This window comes from Microcebus murinus, chromosome 7, assembly GCF_040939455.1.
Source record: "Microcebus murinus isolate Inina chromosome 7, M.murinus_Inina_mat1.0, whole genome shotgun sequence".
Classification (NCBI taxonomy): Eukaryota; Metazoa; Chordata; class Mammalia; order Primates; family Cheirogaleidae; genus Microcebus; species Microcebus murinus.
The window spans coordinates 98,496,488-98,515,427 of NC_134110.1; the positions used below are offsets into that span (position 1 = coordinate 98,496,488).

At 40.2% G+C, this 18,940-nt stretch overlaps 1 protein-coding gene across 1 annotated transcript; it reads left to right on the top strand.

The window, feature by feature from the left end:
* The first annotated feature begins 383 nt into the window (after nt 1-383).
* MRPL15 (mitochondrial ribosomal protein L15) lies at nt 384-12,395 on the top strand. The gene is made up of 5 exons (XM_012789269.2): nt 384-554; nt 1,417-1,571; nt 2,520-2,685; nt 6,581-6,704; nt 11,794-12,395. The coding sequence occupies exons 1-5, from the start codon at nt 447-449 to the stop codon at nt 12,129-12,131; spliced, it is 891 nt and encodes a 296-aa protein (XP_012644723.2). The 5' UTR covers nt 384-446; the 3' UTR covers nt 12,132-12,395.
* Nucleotides 12,396-18,940: the final 6,545 nt, after the last annotated feature.

The following is an 18,940-nucleotide window of genomic DNA, read 5'->3' on the forward strand; positions in this document are numbered from 1 at the left end:
TTGGCCAATTAATTTCTTTCTATTTATAGTAGAGACGGGTCTTGCTCAGGCTGGTTTTGAACTCCTGACCTTGAGCAATCCGCCCGCCTCGGCCTCCCAGAGTGCGAGGATTACAGGCGTGAGCCACCGCGCCTGGCCAATGCAGTGTTTTCAGTATGAGCACTTGTTTGGCGAAAGAGAATGTTTCATGTTCAGGATACTAAAGGGGAGCGCCAAGAAGAAGCACAATCTCGGAAAACACAATCACATCCCCCAAAGATCCAAACCAAAACAGAGCGACAGGAGACCAGCACTCAAACCCCGACGCCGCTGGGAGAGTCCGAGGCTCCCTTGTGCGCGACTGCAGCGCGACAGGGGCGGGACCGTGGCCGTAAAGCAGCGTCGGGAGGCCACGTGACCTCTGCGTGTGCTCTGGCCGACCTTGGGCACTCTTGGCTCTGCGGGTGATGGCGAGTACCACGCGGGGCGGTGGGGCTAGGGCCCTGGATCTGCTTCGGGCTCTGCCGCGTGTAAGCCTGGCCAATTTGAAGCCGAATCCCGGCTCCAGGAAACCGGTAAGTGGCTGGTGGAGGTGCGGGAAAGCTCTGGGGACCCGGGCGATGGAAATGGCCCTGCACTCTCCGTGGTTCTGGAGAACTGCCCTTTGCAGAGGGGTGTTGCCATAAACGTGGGGTTGCCAGGTCCCTGTTCTCCTTTACTGCCACAGAGGAAAATCTTCCCACGTGCTCCCAATTCTTAACAAGGTTTATATATAAAAGCGTAAAAATGTTAATTAGGGCAGAGGAGCAGACCCGCAGAAACTACAAAATGATTGTGTCATTCAAAAGTGGATTTTGAATTGAAGTGCTTTGTCAGTATATGTATTCGTCGGAAAGATGAGAATTGAAAGATCTAAATTGCATCTGTCTCTTCTGCAACTCACTGAATACACTGACGGCGCACTGTCAATTCATTGCTTTTGTGCAGTGATAGGAAGCAAATTAAGGAAAAGATTTTCTCTGTCAGTCTTCAAATAAAATTACAGGTATAGGGGTAACAATTACTTATTTACAATTACAAAATTAAAAAAATTTCTTGAATATCATTGAGACTTTGTTATGGCTGTTTAACTCTAGGATTTTTTTTTTTTTTCAGTTAAGCTCTTCATAGAAACCTTATCACCATCCCATCCTTGGATGTTTTTGCCTTTGAAGCACAACTTGGACTTTGGTTTCAAGAATTAGCTAGGTCTTCAGAGGCAAAGATGCTAAGTGGATGTTTGAGCTATTAGAGACAGTACTTGGCACACAGTAGTGTTAGCTAGTACTGGTTGGATGGATGAATGAATGGCATAACAAAAAGGTACACAGTGAAGAGGGGAAATGCACTGTTTTAAAATGCATTTGAATATCATCAAACTCTCTTCTTTCCTTGCAGGAGAGACGACCAAGAGGTCGGAGAGGAGGTAGAAAATGTGGCAGAGGCCATAAAGGAGAAAGACAGAGAGGAACCCGGCCCCGCCTGGGCTTTGAGGGAGGCCAGACTCCATTTTACATTCGAATACCAAAATATGGGTTTAATGAAGGACATAGGTAAGGTTGCCTTGCTTTTTAAAAGTACAAGTCCTGGCTGGGTATGGTGGCTCACGCATGTAAGCCTAGCACTCTGGGAGGCCGAGGTGGGGGGATCGGTCAAGGTTGGGGGAGTTCAAAACCAGCCTGAGCAAGAGTGAGACCCTGTCTCTACTAAAAATAGAAAGAAATTAATTGGCAAACTAAAATTATATATAGAAAAAATTAGCCAGGCATGGTGGTGAATGCCTGTAGTCCCAGCTACTCGGGAGACTGAGGCAGCAGGATGGCTTGAGCCCCGGAATTTGAGGTTGCTGTGAGTTAGGCTGACACCAGGGCACTCTAGCCACGCAACAAAGTGAGACTGTGTCTCAAGAAAAAAAAAAGTCCTTAATTTCTGTTGAGAATCATCCAAATAGTAGTTTGGTAGAAATTTTAAATTTACTTTGAAGCAAAGTTTTGCTCTGTACCTCTGAACATTTTTGGTAATGAAACTTAGGTTGGATTAGTAGGAGAACAAAAAAGCCCCGACATTGCACTCAGACTTGCAAAATGAAGATTATAATGCCTGCTCTTGTGGTTGTTTAGAGGATTAGCAATAGTATACAGTATATAAAAAAATCTGGCTTGCTGTGGTCACCCAATAAATGATAACTACTGTCATTACTTTGAACTCCACGTTAATGCATAATTCAGATAATGGGTTAAACTTTTCACAAATTTTTGTATTTGTGTAAATGAGTGAAATAAATGCTTAGAGAGGGAAATTATTTTTACTAGAACAAAATAAGTACTGGTGTTGTTTTAATACCCAAATCAAGTAACATTATGTGTTTGTGTTGCACTCAGGAGGGTTTTATTTGGTTAAACCATCAAAATTGATGGAAGAAAATGCTGGACAAAGCTTTGAGTTGATTTGGAGAAGTTATAGGAAGACAGTTTTCCAACTGTTACATTCTTGTTTTATAGCTTCAGACGTCAGTATAAGCCTTTGAGTCTCAATAGACTGCAGTATCTTATTGACCTGGGTCGAGTTGATCCTACTCAACCTATTGACTTAACCCAGCTTGTCAATGGGAGAGGTGTGACCATCCAGCCGCTTAAAAGGAATTATGGTGTCCAGCTGGTAGAGGAGGTGAGTCTGGGTTAGATCTTTTGGTGTTACATAGATATTTTTGATTTCCACATAATGAATACTCTACTCCTTTTACTTTTATCCCATTTGTGTCCCTAACCATTACTTGGTGGTGATCATGTTATACCCAGCTGTGGTTTTGGAAACCTGGCATCCTGTCATGGTAGAGCTCTGTCTCCTTGTCCTTGAAAGCTCTTCTGTGTATCTGTACAGTTATTCCCTTTCCTTTGGTTTTCTGCTTAAATGTCAACCTATCAGGAAGGCTTTTTTGGACAGCCTTTTCTAAGACTGTGCCCTGCCCTCACAGTCACACTGACAGCTTTACCCTACCCAAAGTGTTTTTCTTTGAATACATATGAACACTTGACATGTGTTATCGAGTTATGCATTTAAAGCCAGGCACAGTGGCTCATGCCTGTAATTCTAACACTTTGGGAGGCAGAGGCAGGAGGATCATGTGAGCCCAGGAGTTTGAGGTAGCTGTGGGCTATGATGACACCATTGCACTCCAGAGCCTGGGCAACAGAGAGAGACCCTGCTCCCCCCCCACAACAAAAAAAACCCCCAAGTTACGTATTTACTTTTCAATGTCTTTCTCACTAGCATGTAAGCTCTCTTGAGGGCAGGTACTTTGATTCATTGCTGTGTTTTTAATATTAGAAATATTGTAGTCATCATAGTCACTGAGTTAATATTTATGGAAGAAAGGGATGAGTCAAATTCAAATCTAATTGAGGTGAAGAAGTTTTATTTTTATAGGAATTGGCTAGGGGTTCATAAGCAAATTTTTTGTATATGGTTAATTACTGTTTCTTGTTTGTTAATAATATTGCTGTATAGGTAACTTAATGTCCACTAGAGGGAAGTATATGTTTATGAAAAACTTTTTATATTCCTTTGAAAGAGTGAACCTTTAGAGAAAAGCTTTCTAAGTAAAATAATTTGAAAAGAGAACACCAAATATAAGATAAGCCTCAGTATTCTACTCTGGGTGTATCAGAAAATATACATAAAACTTAACATGGAAATATCCATGACCTCAGCAGCCTTTAAACTGCATATCCCAACGTCCTTCACATGTATGTTTATTAAACTAGCAAAAATAATCCTGAAATCTCTATCCCAGAGCAGTGGTTGAATAAGTGCAATTATACATCATTTACAACTCTGTAAATTGGTTTGCTTTTCTGGATTTCAGATTTGTAGTAAATAGTGGATGATAAGACAGGGGTTTTTTTGTTTGTTTGTTTTTTTGTTTTTATGTTTATTTTTAGAGACAGGTTCTCTTCCTGTCACCCAGGCTGAAGTTCAGTGGCGTGGTCATAGCTGCGTATATCCTTGAATTCCTGGGCTCAAACGATCCTCCTGCCTCAGCTTCCTGAGTAGCTGGGACTACAGGCACTCGCCACCACTCTGGGCTAATTTTTTAAAATTTTTTTGTAGAAATGTGGTCTTGAAATACTGCACAGACTGGTCTCAAACTTCTGGCCTTAAGTGATCTTTTTTTAAATTTTTTATTTTTTGAGACAGAGTCTCGCTTTATTGCCCAGGCTAGAGTGAGTGCTGTGGCATCAGCCTAGCTCACAGCAACCTCAAACTCCTGGGCTCAAGTGATACTACTGCCTCAGCCTCCTGAGTAGCTGGGACTACAGGCATGTGCCACCATGCCCAGCTAATTTTTTCTGTATATATTAGTTGGCCAATTAATTTCTTTCTATTTATAGTAGAGACGGGGTCTCGCTCTTGCTCAGGCTGGTTTTGAACTCCTGACCTGGAGCAGTCCACCTGCCTTGGCCTCCCAGAGTGCTAGGATTACAGGCGTGAGCCACTGCGCCCGGCCTTCAGTGGTCTTTTTGCATTGGCTTCCCAGAGTGCTGGGATTACAGGAATGAGGGCATGCCCGTCTGTTCCTGGCCCAACAGTTTTGAACACAAAATTACCAGTTTGGTGCTGTAACAAATAAGCACCAAAAACAATGTTACCCAATTTGAGAATATATGTTCTCAAGGAAAAACAAAATAATAGAAAATAAAAGAAACTTGATATAAAGACATTCTTAAAAATGCTGTATATAATACTGGAACTGACACCAATGCCCAAGAATAGGGAGAAGATTAAGCAAGCTCTGGAGTGCTTAAAACTCCCAAATAATATAGGAACACCCCATATTATTGAATCAAAGGTACTGTTGATTATAAAAGCACACAAGTATCAGATATAAAAAATGTGAGAAAATGTATCATATAATTGATGGGACATTTTTGAAGTATATGAAAATTTCATAATTAATAAAAGGAACTATGGCTGGGCATGGTGGCTCACGCCTGTATTGCAGGCACTCTTGGAGGCTGAGGCGGGTGGATCTTTTGAGCTCAGGAGTTCGAGACCAGCCTGAGCAAGAGTGAGACCCCGTCTCTACTAAAAATAGAAAGAAATGAGCTGGACAACTAAAAATATATAGAAAAAATTAGCCAGGCGTGGTGGGGCATGCCTGTAGTCCCAGCTACTTGGGAGGCTGAGGCAGAAGGATCACTTGAGCCCAGGAGTTTGAGGTTGCTGTGAGCTAGGCTGACGCCAAGGCACTCTAGCACGGAAGACAGCGTGAGACTCTGTCTCAAAAAAAAAATAAAAGTAACTAGATTGGGTGCCAGTTTATTTCAACTACACAAAAACTTTCTATTGCCACAGAATGGTAATGCTGCCATCTTTTTATTTTTATCTGAATCTATTTTGAAACTAGAGAAATATATAGCATATCCTGACTAATGTCACCAAAAACATAACTTTTTTTTTTCCAAGAGTGCCAGGAATACAGGCATGAGCCACCACGCCCGGCCCCAAAACATAACTTTTAAAAGTTAAGAACTTCATTTTCTAGTGTTGTACATTTGGGGAAAGGGACTTTTTTTTTTGTTTTCAACTTAGAGACTGTAATAAAATTAGTAACAAATGCAAAAGTGAATTTCTGTTGTCTTCTGCCTTTTTCCCTAGAGTGGTCCAACACCTCCAAAGCTCAGATTGTTGTCAGATATTCCACCTGTTCTTCCACCTGCTCCAGCCCATGTATTCCCCTCTTAAACCTCCTCCTGGCCTCTTGTTTACTTAGTGATAAGGAAGATTAGTTTTTATCTATATCATGTAGCGTACTGTGGTTAAGAACACAGATGCTATGACTATACTGTCTGGGTTAGAGCCCTAGCTTTGTGATCCTGGGCAAATTACTTACCTTCTCTGTGCTTCACTGTATCCCTCTATAAAGTTTATATAGCAATAATCCTGTCATAGGGTTGTTATGAGGATTAGACAATCTACTGTAAATGAAGTACCAGGAATGGGTGCTTATATAGGTGTCTACTAAATACATAGAATGCAAATATGGGGTGGCCTAAATAAAATATAAAAAAAGTTGCCAGGGCCTCAAAGCAGAGATATTTAAAAATAGGAATTACAGTCTTCCCTCCTTCAGTATCCGAGGGGGATTGGTTCCAGGGACAACCCCCCACCTCATAAAATTTACAGATACTCAAGTCCCTGGTGTAAGATGGTGTAGTATTTGCATATAACCTGCATAGATTCTCCCATGCACTTTAAATTATTTCTAGATTACTTATAATACCTAATATAATGTAAATGCTATGTCACTAGTTGTGCCACTATATTTTTTAAAATTTTGTATTATTTTTTATTTCTGTATTTTTATTTTTTATTGTCTCCCCTCCCCAAATTTTCCATCCAAGTTGGTTGAATCCATGGGTAGGGAACCTGCAGAGAGAGGGCCAACTGTATTGTTACATTGTAGACACTTTGGAGGGCAAAACACAGTTTGAAAAGGAAGCTTGTCTTAATTTACTTTTCGCCAGACTAATTACCCGTGAACTGTTTTGATGTATTACAGGGTGCTGATACCTTTAAGGCGAAAATTAACATTGAAGTACAGTTGGCTTCAGAACTAGCTATTGCTGCAATTGAAAAAAATGGTGGTGTTGTTACTACAGCCTTTTATGATCCAAGAAGTCTGGGTAAGCTTGTTCTGTGGTCATTTTCTTCTTTCTCTGTCTCATATTAACTGTTACTTTTTAACTAGTGAAAAGCAAGTGTTGGTAGTAGTTGTTTGATCTACATCTGCCAGGTGGGTTATTTTTATAAAGAACTAAGCATGTAGCTCACAGATGTACCAAGGGCAAAAGTGACTCTGTGTCTCCCCTGAACCCCAGACCCATTGCTCCCCTTGAATGTCTGGTAGGGATCTCAAACTTAGTGTGTCTGAACGTCTCTTTTCTCTTTCACCTCAGCCTGCTCTTATTGCCATCTTCCCTGTCTAATTAAATGACAGCTCATTCAACATTCGGAGTCCTCTGCACTCCTTCTTTCATGCCCTCATAAATCCTGTGAGTTCTATCTTCAAACTGTCCATAATCCAACTGCTTCTCCAGCTGCTGCCAGTCTGGTCCAGGCCACCATCTTCTCATGTGGATTGCTGTGGTACCTTCTGTGTTGCTTCTGCTGCTGCTCCCGCCTGCAGTGGAGCTTCACCAAATGGGGTTCTTTTTTTTCATACCAAACATCTGTTTCAAAAATGGGGTTCTTTTTAAAGCGTGGACCGTCACTCCTCTGCACCAAACCTCCAGTGGCATCCGTGGGACTCCTCCCTCCAAGGCTGGTGTGGTCTGCACCTCCTCCTGCTTCTGTCCTGCTTGCTTGCCCTCACTGGCTGCCAGCCCGGGCTGCCTCCACGTGCTGAGCCCCTCACTCCTTTAGCGTCTGCCTACAGGCTCCTCCCCTTGAGTCTCCATGGCTCTGGCCCCACTCTTCCAGGTCTCTGCTTATTCGGGAAATCTTTCCTACCTGTACTAAATAAAAGAGCACATGCATGTGCATGCACGCACACACGTGCACATGCACTCAAGTCCCGTCTTGTCTCCTGGCCCTACATTGTGTCTGCACTTGGCAGCTGTCACTAGCTGACAAAGTATGATTTCATTTCTCTTTCACCTTTCATTCTCCTCCTCTGCCATCTGTCTTGATGATGGGGATCTTTTCTTCACTACTACTGTATCCCTAGCATGTAGAGCAATGCCTGATATCTAGTAGAGGCTCACTTAAAATTTGTGGAATGAATGAATTGGATTTTTAAAATTGCAGGGATGAAAACCCAAGTGTAGCTTGTTGACTAAATGCTGTTACAAAGGGATTCTTTGGTGCTTTTGCATTCAAATGGGAGTTAAATGTTTCCTGACCAAATTGTTCAATTAGAAGACAATCACTATATAAAAGGGAAGAAGGGAAGCATTCTTATCTTCTGTATGTAAAGATATCAAAACAAATAACCAGCATTTCATTTTCCTCATAATTGAAAGCTTTATAAAAACATTGACCAGGTGGGCACATTGGCTCACGCTTGTAATCCTAGCACTCCGGGAGGACGAGGTCGGAGGATTGCTTGAGCTCAGGAGTTCAAGACCAGCCTGTGCAAGAGTAAGACCCCATCTCTACAAAAAATGGAAAAATTAGCTGAGTGTGGTGGCTCATGCCTGTAGTCCCAGCTACTTGGGAGGCTGAGGCAGGAGGATCACTTGAGCCCAGGAATTTGATGACACCACTGCACTCTAGCCCGGGCAACAGAGTGAGACCCTGTCTCAGAAGATATATATTCACCAACATAATTCTCGTTTCCCTCTTGTTTATTATAGACGAGCTTCTTTTCTTATTTTGGTCCATCACTCATTGTTTTTAGAGTGAGCTGCCACAAATAAGAAAATGAATATTTTTCTTTAAAACAGCCACAAACATTTGCAAAGGCATTTAGGCATTATTAGAATGTGTTGGTGGGTGGTGCTTGTTCACCAGACAGATGCCATCTAGGGTGTTGGGAAGGAGGTGTCATCAGCCTCAAGATGCTTGTGCTTGGCCCTCGGGACAGCTCTGCAGTTGTCCTAGGAGGAGCCTTTCATTAAATAAGCAATGAAACAGATCTAATTACAGGTTTATCATTTGGTAATAATTTTGTCTCTCAATAATTTACTTGATTATACTTTAGTTTTCCAAGTTATGGGAAAAATTTTTAATGCACATTTTTCTACCTTTTCTGCTAGAACTATTTTAAGAGTAAGAATAGTGTTCTCCTTTTTGTGAGCCCTATGGAAGGATGTTTATTCAGTTAAATTTTTAAAAGTTTAGAATAAACTGTATATTCTTTTTAAGGTTTGCTACCTTTTCTTTGTTTTTTTTTTTGAGACAAGAGTTTGGCTTTGTTGCGCGGGCTAGCGTGCCATGGCGTGAGCCTAGCTCACAGCAACCTCAAACCCCTTAGTTCAAGTGATCCTCTTGCCCCAGCATCCCGAGTAGCTGAGACTACAGGCGTGCACCTGGCTAATTTTTTCCATTTTTAGTAGAGATGGGGTCTCTCTCCTGCTCAGGCTGGTCTCGAACTCCTGAGCTCAAGCAATTCTCCCGCCTTGGCCTTCCAGGGTGCTAGGATTACAGGTGTGAGCCACCACACATGGCCTTATCTATTCTTTTAATGACAAGACTTTTATTGTGACAAGTAATACCTTATTCATTCTGTATTTTTATATGATTAGGTAGCCAGAAGCCCATTTTCCCAGCTTACTGGAACTTTATTGGATACATCCAGTGTGTTTAAGTCTTACTCTTACACAGGCTTGGGGTGGGGGTGCGTGCCATTCACTGGTGGCTGAGGACTAGTACTCACAAAGCTGTGCAGCAGGACTAGGATTCTCCTCAGACTAGGTTATTCCACTGTACTGTGCCTCTTTATACACTAATTCCCTTAAAAACTATTTGGTGGGGAGATAGCACATCTAAAGTGTTATACAAACTTCTTTCTGACCTGTATTTTGAAGATGATTTCTTTTTTTATTTTTTAAATTAATTGAGACAGAGCCTCACTCTGTTGCCTGGGCTAGAGTGCCATGGCGTCTGCCTAGCTCACAGCAACCTCAAATTCCCGGGCTCAAGCAATCCTTCTGCCTCAGCCTCCCAAATAGCTGGGACTACAGGCATGTTGCCAACATGCCCGGCTAATTTTTTCTATATGTTTTTAGTTGGCCAATTAATTTTTTTCTATTTATAGTAGAAACGGGGTCTCGCTCTTGCTCAGGCTGGTTTCGAACTCCTGACCTTGAATGATCCGTCCACCTCGGCCTCCCAGAGTGCTAGGATTACAGGCATGAGTCACCGCGCCCAGCCTGAAGATGATTTATTGATGAGTAAAGAACATCCACTATGTAGTTACCCTCTGTCGTAGGTGAAGCATGTAGAATTGCTTATCCAGAGCATGAATTGGCTCTAGATGGCTCTGCTTTTGTAATTCTTGATCTTGAGCCTTAGCAGCTTCCGGTTCTTGTGTCTGTGGTGGCCTGCCTGGAGTACCTCCTAATTGCCATTTCTCATGTGCCCTGTGTTGGGATACTGCTAGATAATGTGATATATCAGAACTATAAAAAACAACTGTCAGATTCTTTCATTCAGCAAACATTTAGTCAGTGGCTAGTGTTTGCTAGATGATGGAGAGATGATAGCATGAGAGTAAGAAGTCCCTTTTTTCTTTTTCTTTCTTTCTTTTTTTTTTTTTGAGACCCCTTACTCTGTTGGCCAGGCTGGAGTTCAGTAGCCTCCAACTCCTGGGTTTAAGCGATCCTCCTACCTCAGCCTCCTAAGTAGCTAGGACTATAGGAGTACATCACTACACCTGACTGATTTTAAATTTTTTTGTAAAGATGGGGTTTTGCTATGTTATGCAGGCTGGTCTCCAACTCCTGGCCGTCAACAGTCTTCTCACTTTAGCCTCCCAAAGTGCTGGGATTACAGGTGTGAGCTGTCACGCCTGGTCTAGAAGTCCCTTCCTTTACAGAACTTACATGTTAGTGGGTGGACATACACCTCATTGGATACCAAGTAACCTCATTGTGTACCAAGTACTGTATGTGTATGAGTGGATTACATGGATTAAATCTGGTAAACTTTGTAACTGCCTTGTGATATACATAGTATTATTTTAAGGTTCTCAGTAAGTTCTTTAATACTGTTTTGATTTATGTGACCTGTTTTATGTTTCCCACTTTGGTTAAAGTTGCATTGCTAAAGCATGATGAGTAGGATGCCATTGTATTCACACAATCATCTATTTGTGTAATTGTTTTCTAAATGATCTAAAGGCCCTGTGGCATGTGTAATATTTTATGCATAGGCCTTTTTTCACTACCTGACCTTTAGAACACATGTTTCAGATACTTTAAAAAGTTTAAAAGCATACTGGGATTATGGAGCATTCCTTTGTTAGCGATTTCCTGTTAAGATTTCTTTACCTACTCTTTAGTTAAGAGAATTCATTTTAGTAACATTGGTTTTCAAGAAATCTTAGTGCTTCTTTCTAATTTCTAAACAAATAAGATCCATATGAGGATTTTAAAAAGTCTTCATGGACCAGGTACAGTGGCCCATACCTGTAATCCCAGCACTATGGGAGGCCAGAGGATTACTTGAGGCCAGGAATTTGAGACCAACCTGGGCAACATAGTGAGACCCCTGTTGCTACAAAAATTAAAAAAAAAATTAGCTACTTGGGAGGCTGAGGCAGGAGAATCACATGAGCTCAGGAGTTGGACGTTGCAGTGAGCTATGGTGATAACACTGCCTGGACAACAGCAAAACTGCCTCAAAAAAAAGTCTTCATGCTCTCTGACTTGTATTTGGACACCTTGGTTTTCTGTTTTAGTATTTCCTATTAGTGGTGTGGCCAAGGGGGCTCATCTTGTTCTAATGCACTACAGACAATGTTATAAAAATATTTTGATTTTTTGTTTTTTTAAACGTAGGGCTTAAGTACAGTGTTAACTGTGCTTAAAAATTCACTCATCCTTGGTAACCCAGGGGAGTAACTTTGCATTTCAAGACTCAGACTATTGAAAATGAAGGATATCCATTTCTTACTTAAGACAAGCCTATTTAACAAATAAGTTTTTGGAATTAGGTTCTTATCTCAGTAATATTTAAACATTAGTAATTAAAAGAAAATCTGTAGCACAGTCATTATGTATAGAGCTAATGTTTGCATCTCTCCTCTTTTTATTTGTAAATTTTTTGTAGAAATTCTATGCAAACCTATTCCATTCTTTCTTCGTGGACAACCCATTCCAAAACGAATGCTTCCACCTGAAGCACTGGTACCATATTACACCGATGCAAAGAATCGTGGGTACCTGGCAGATCCTGCCAAATTTCCTGAAGCAAGACTTGAACTCGCCAAGAAGTATGGTTATATTTTACCTGATATCACTAAAGATGAACTCTTCAAGATGCTCAGTTCTCGAAAGGATCCAAGGCAGATTTTCTTTGGTCTTGCTCCAGGATGGGTGGTGAACATGGCAGATAAGAAAATCTTAAAACCTACGGATGAGAATCTTCTCAAGTATTATAGCTCATGAATTCCCGTCCTAGAAAGCAGAGGTGTTAAAGAATGCCGGAAAAGGGACTGAAGGATTTCTGATTGCCTTTTCCTAATGTATAATTCTTCAGATGTTGATGTTAATTTTCAATGTAATGTTATCTCTTTCATTTTCATTTAAAATTAAAATAACACTTTAGGAAGCAAGGACTGCCCCAAGGAACTGAGTCTGTGTGGGTTCTATCTCAAAGATACAAACTCTTCTGATGGTCTGTTGAAGAAAAATTATAACTATTTAAAAATATCTCTAGTCTATTATTCTGTAATATAATCTAGTATATTATATATAATATAATCTAGACTATAATGTAGTCTCTAGTCATAATCTTTTCCCCTGGGCCTTGTTTTCTTACTGCAAATCAGAATGAGCGTATGCGTGGTATGGGGTTGATTTGGAGGCCTGCTCTGCTAAGAATAGAGCAGATGCTAATGATTGGGGCCCCTCTTAATCAGCATCCTCAGGGAAGCTCTGCTACCCAGTGTCAAGATGGTAAGCCCTCAACTCCCGGAGAAGAAGATCAGGCATATAAGCTTAAAGTTGAAGGCTAGTGAATAGCTTCTTAGTATTATATTTGCTAGCAACATTGAAGATGAGAGAAATAAAAATCGCAAGTTAATTCGTTTTCTCAACTCTGGTAAAGGTAGGCAGTAATGATCAAGCCATTAACATTTTTTCTTGAAAGGTAAGTGTTCTAATTCTAATTGATACAGTTTTTATCTCAGACATTGGAGATCTTTGTCTTTCAGTCATTTTAAATAATTTTGAAAAAATTGTTCAATGATTATATAAGCAATAAGAACAATTGGTAATATGAAGATTGAACCCAGTTAATGTAAAAGATTCAGCAGTTAGTAAGGTTATTTGGCTTTTGAAAGACATTTTATATCCAAATCATTTGAAAGCTTAATTTACCTTGAGTGATTAAAAGATTGGTCATGAATAATTCATAGTAATTTTTCTACAGTAGAAATGAAATGATTCCTATTTGTTTTTTAAAATAAAAAAATTTAAAAACCTAAACAGTGCAGTATTTGTGTCTTAACTTTTATCTGCCACATATATTGCTGACCTGAGATTCAGTTTATAAAGTAATATAGTTTGACTTACTAGTAAACTATTCCTTAAGAGGTAGAAGTTATAAAGAATCATGACTGGGCTTATATTCCCCTACCCCATGAGTGACTGCTTACCCAATGACAGGGCTTATATTCTTTGATAACATATGAAATCTTATGAATGTCAGAGGATAGGCAAAGATTTTAAAACATGTGTTTATTTTTCAGAGACCTCCAGGTGACAGTGGGTGTGTCAGGATTAGTTTTGGCTCAATTGATAGGTGCTTGAATGAGATAAGATTTATTTTTCTCTCACAAATGAAGCACTGAGATCAGTTTAGGGCTGGTTGCTGGCTCTACTCCAAAAGCCTCAGAGCTCTGGGCTTCACCCTGTTTACTTCTCCCATCCCTAGAGTAAGATGCTCATTTTCATGTTTCAAATAGATGTCACCTAGAAGCAAGCCAATTTTTCCTAAGGAAAGTTCCTAGAAGTTGTCATGCAAAACTTAGGTTTACATCCCATAGGCCAGAACTTCTGCAGGGGCCCTGAAATCTTTGGCAGCTTATCTTCTGAGCTGAACAATTGTATCACCATGACTGAATGAGAGTGGATATATTGGACAATCAGCAAGGGAACTGATACTTACTTTGGTATTGAAACCTCAACTTTAAGGTTAATTGACTTACATCAGAAAAACACAGGAAAAGTACAGAATTCTGTGATTCTATATCTAACATCTGGAATGTTGGTTTCAGTGAGTTATTATAATAGTCAATAAGTTGGTTAATTTATCAATCTTGGCATAACAATGTGTTTGAAGAACAAAGCACCAGGACTATCTGAGAAGAGGCATTTACTATTTTCTGTACCTGCTTTTTATGAACATTTAACAATAAAGCCATCTTATGCTTCCTAGGGTTTTATATGTCTTAAAAGTTATATTTGAATTTAATATTAATATATGGAGAGAGAGAGATGATAGGATGTAAGAAGGTTACAAACTAAAGTGCCCAGGTAAAGGCACAAAGAATGTCTATTAACTGTTACAATGAGTCAGGAGTAGAATCCATTTTCTTTGTTTTTTAATTCAAAATATTAAGGAGGTACAAATGTTTTTGTTACATGAATACCTTTTATAATGCTTAAGTTGGGACTTTTAGTGTGCCCATCACCCAAATGGTGTTCATTGCACCCGGTAGGTAGGTTTTTACCCCTCTTAACCTCCCCTTCTCCTCCCTTAGGATCTATTTTCTTCATATTAAATGACTGCTGGGAAGTGACCCAAAAAACCTTTTGATTATTATAAAAGCAGTTCATGCTTGTTTTGAAAATTATGTAATATTGAACATTAAAAGTTTAAAGCCAAAGGACATATTCTTTTGTTGCCTGTCCCTGACCTTCATCCCAAAGATAACTAAACCACTGTTAGTTTTTTTATTAATCAAAAAGAGATAGACTATATATACTGTTTTGAACTTGCTTATTATATCTAATGTATTTTTTTGTTTTGTTTTTTTTGAGACAGAGTCTCACTGTTGCCTGGGCCAGAGTGCTGTGGGATCAGCCTAGCTCACAGCAACCTCAAACTCCTGGGCTCAAGCAATCTTTCTTCCTCAGCCTCCCGAGTAGCTGGGACTACAGGCATGAGCCACCATGCCCGACTAGTTTTTTCTATATATTTTTAGTTGGCCAATTAGTTTCTTTCTACTTTTAGTAGAAACGAGGTCTCGCTCTTGCTCAGGCTGGCTTTGAACTCCTGACCTTGAGTGATCCTCCTGCCTCTGCCTTCTAGAGTGCTAGGATTATAGGCGTGAGCCACCGCGCCCAGCCATATCTAATGTAATTTAAAGACACTTTCTTTATGTTTTCTATTAGGATATTTAAACTATGCTCCCTTATTCTTAAGCCATTTAAAATGGATTCCATTAGACAAGTCACTTCATCTTTCTTAAAGTATGAAACACAGTGACAATCTTTGTAAAATACAAAGACTGTGTAAAATGATCTCTAAAGTCTCTTTCAGTTATAATACATTGATAATAAAGATGTTATCCTCTTAGGCTGAGGAAATTGTCTTTGACTTCAACTTATTTGTATAGAAATGAACTTCCTTAAATTTAAACACATCCTGTTCTGTATCCGGGTGTAAAGTATGGAAATAAACCCAAGAGGTACCTTTTTTTTTTGGATCAGAGTGTGCTGGTATCATGCTAAGCCAGTTATTGCCTTGCCTTATTTGTGGGCTGCAGGAGGTTTTCCTTTTGTGATTCAGTTCACAATCGTACTTGCGGAGGGGCTGGTACTACCTCAACAGGAAAAGTTCTTAATGGGAAATGAGGGAGGAAGTTAGTCACTTTGAAGGTAGGCTGCACAAGCAACAGCCTTCCACACTCTGAATGTGCTTTTGGGGGCCGTTGGGTCCCCCCCACTTCCTCCGAGTAGAATGACTACTTACTTGTACCTGCTTGTACAACAGGTACAACGGTTATGGAAGGAAAAAGAGACAGTAGCACACAAGACTGACTGAATTATGGTTGTCTTAGTGGCCTACAGGTGAAAGGAAATTGGGATAGAATGATAAAGGGAAGAATGAAAACAGGAAACAGGTGTCTCGTGACATATAATGCTCGGATACTACTTACTCAGTGGGCATGGGGTTAGTCACAAACAGCTGTATCCTGGTCTTAATATTATAATCGTGCTGAAAATTCTAAGCCAAAACAGGCACGTTCCACAAAATCCATCCATTCTGTTTAATAAAGATAATCTTGAATTGCTGTGTAGTAGAGAGACTCAAGTTCATTTTAACTATGCAACAACACGGGGCTCTAAGGTGCTGGTGTACAGGTGCCCTTGTGCCATTTACAAGGATAATGGGGAGAGAGTACACTGGCAGATGGTAGCTTTATCTTATCCTAGAGTTCACATTACTTGAAAATTTAAGTATAAAAGTAAGAATGCCTTGGTGTAAATCTTAGACCTTTCCTGGTATGTGGCTTTAGCTGTTTTTAGTATATATGGCTTGTTTGTATCAAAGACCATTGAGTTAATATGCATTTTAAAACATTTTTTAACTCCTTTGAGAAATAATTTCTGTGGATTTCCTGTCTATTGAGTTCCTGGGTTTTCTCTTTTTAAATGTAATGTTATTCTCTTTTAGGAAAATGGAGTGACTCAATAATAGGAAAATGTCAGATAACAGCAGTGTGACCCAATTTAGTTTGTGTCAGAGAATAAAGTGTGCTCTCTGATGTTAGTACAAACCCCAGAGTGGAAATGGGTCGATGCTTTGATAGACAGCATGGTAGAAGTAGCACAGGTTTCCATGTCACTATACCTGGATGTGAATTCAGACTCTGACAACAGCTGTATGGCCTTGGGCTCGTCGTTTAATTGCCATGCACTCATTGTCTCATGTGTGGAATGGAGATGATAAAACTCACTTTGTTCTGCTTTTAGGGGGCTCAGTGAGGTTATGTGTGGGAGGATCAACCTCTGAGAGGCACCAGGCTCAAAGAGCCAATTTGCAGAGCACCCTGTAGCAGTTTATTGGGCTCAATGCAAGTACTAGGTGTGTGACCGTGGCACCTTATTTAACCACTCTGTGCCTCAGTTTCACTACCTGAAAAATAAGAAATAATTGATCCTAATGCATGTGGTTATCATGAAGAGTGGAAAGAAGTCAATATTTGTAAAGCGCTTACCAAAATGCCTGTCACATAACAAGTGCCCCTGTAAGTGTTCTTGAATCAAGCATCTTTTTATAGTTGCAGTCCCTAACCTTTTTGGCACCAGCAGCCGGTTTCATGGAAGACAATTTTTCCATGGACTGGGGCTGGGGGGGCTGGGGTGTCACGGTGGGTTGGCGTGTGGTGCAGAGCTCAGGCAGTGATGTGAATCCTGTTTCCTAACAGGACACGGACTGGTAATGCCATGGCCTGAGAGTTGGGTAATGCCATGGCAGTAATAGTCCCTCTTATGTGGTATCCATTCTATAAAAACACGACTGCCTTTCTCTTTGAGATTTTTGTATAGTCTATGGTCAGCCTTTTATGGACTGTGCTAGCATCTCATTAACGAAGAGAAATGCATGCTAAACTTTATTATTTTTACCAGGACCAACTGAGAAAGTACATTTTATCTGATTCTAAAAGTCCTATATATTGAAGAAAATCTGGAGACTACAAAAAAGGAAAAAAGAATCACTTAAGATTTTGGCTAGGTCCTGTATTAAGCTTAAACCCGTTATCCAAAGTGAGGTGACACAAGATCAAGAAAACAGGCTCCACATCTACTCGCCATCAAATTGGTACTGACTGATTAAAACTATGATGCCCAAATGGGGATAGTGCCCACTAGGGTTTGGGGGAGGGGGAGATACACATCTTAGGGTTGTGGTGAGCATAGTGGGGAGGGGAGAGGGAATACATCTAAACCTTCCAAGGGAAAGGCTAAGATATACAATGTAACCCAAAGGTCAAAAAAAGGGGAAAAACAAACAAACTTTTATTGGGTGGTGGGCAAATGGGAGGGGGAAGGAGGGGAAGAATTTACACTTACAAAATAGGGCGATGAGCACCACCTGAGAGGAGGACATGCTAATGTTTTGGTAAGGCGTGGGTGGGGGTGGGGGTCGTGGGTGGGGGTGGGTGTGGGCTTGGGGAGGAATGGCAGGGGCAATATATGTAACCCTAACAATATTTGTACCCCCATAATATGAAAAAATAAAAAATTAAATAAAAAAGATTTTGGCTAGGTAATCCTCTGGTCTGTGTTTTTCTCTCTATATATTAATAGATATACTTGATTGTTTTCATTTTCACCAGTTAAGATTCTCATGTCTCTCTTTTAGGATAGATTTATAAGTATCAAAGTAGTTTAGGTTTCTTATTTATGGATATATATAATTTAAGTATTTATTGTTTAAAAAATATTTACATGGCCGGGCGTGGTGGCTCACGCCTGTAATCCTAGCACTTTGGGAGGCCGAGGCGGGTGGATTGCTCAAGGTCAGGAGTTCGAAACCAGCCTGAGCGAGACCCCGTCTCTACCAAAAATAGAAATAAATTAATTGACCAACTAAAAATATATATACAAAAAAATTAGCTGGGCATGGTGGTGCATGCCTGTAGTCCCAGCTACTCGGGAGGCTGAGGCAGGAGGATCGCTGAGCCCCGGAGATTGAGGTTGCTGTGAGCCAGGCTGACGCCACGGCACTCACTCTAGCCTGGGCAACAAAGTGAGACTCTGTCTCAAAAAAAAAAAAAAAAAAAAATATTTACATGGAAACATCAGGTCTAGAACTCACTAATATGAATAGAAAAACTTCATTTTTTCCTTTTAAAATAAACTTTCAATTTTCATTTTCAATAATAGATGTGATTATTTTTAAAAAGCATTATCATAAAACTTAGACTAGTAACATTAAAGTTTTATTTATAACGTAAAAGAAACCAAAAGGTGAAACCTAATATTTCCTAATTTCTTCTCACCATACAAAGATTATTCTTATAATTAATTCACAGTGAACTTAAATCCAGAGCCAGAAATTGCCATAACTGCTCTTTGAAATAAACATGTTTTTTATTTTGTATCTGGGGAAGCTGAAGTACATTTTCTGGTGGTGACTGGTGTAGAGGAGCATATACATGGAAGGTCAAACAGTTTAAGTTGTGCCCTTCAGCAGGGTAACATATAGTGTAAGATGTCGTCTACCTGAGGCTAAGCCTTCA

Bases quoted from the DNA above. Each gene is read 5' to 3' on its own strand.
- MRPL15 (XM_012789269.2), top strand. From the start codon at position 447: ATGGCGAGTACCACGCGGGGCGGTGGGGCTAGGGCCCTGGATCTGCTT. The intron at 555-1,416 runs GTAAGTGGCTGG...CTTTCCTTGCAG, and splicing joins ATCCCGGCTCCAGGAAACCG to GAGAGACGACCAAGAGGTCG. The intron at 1,572-2,519 runs GTAAGGTTGCCT...CTTGTTTTATAG, and splicing joins GGGTTTAATGAAGGACATAG to CTTCAGACGTCAGTATAAGC.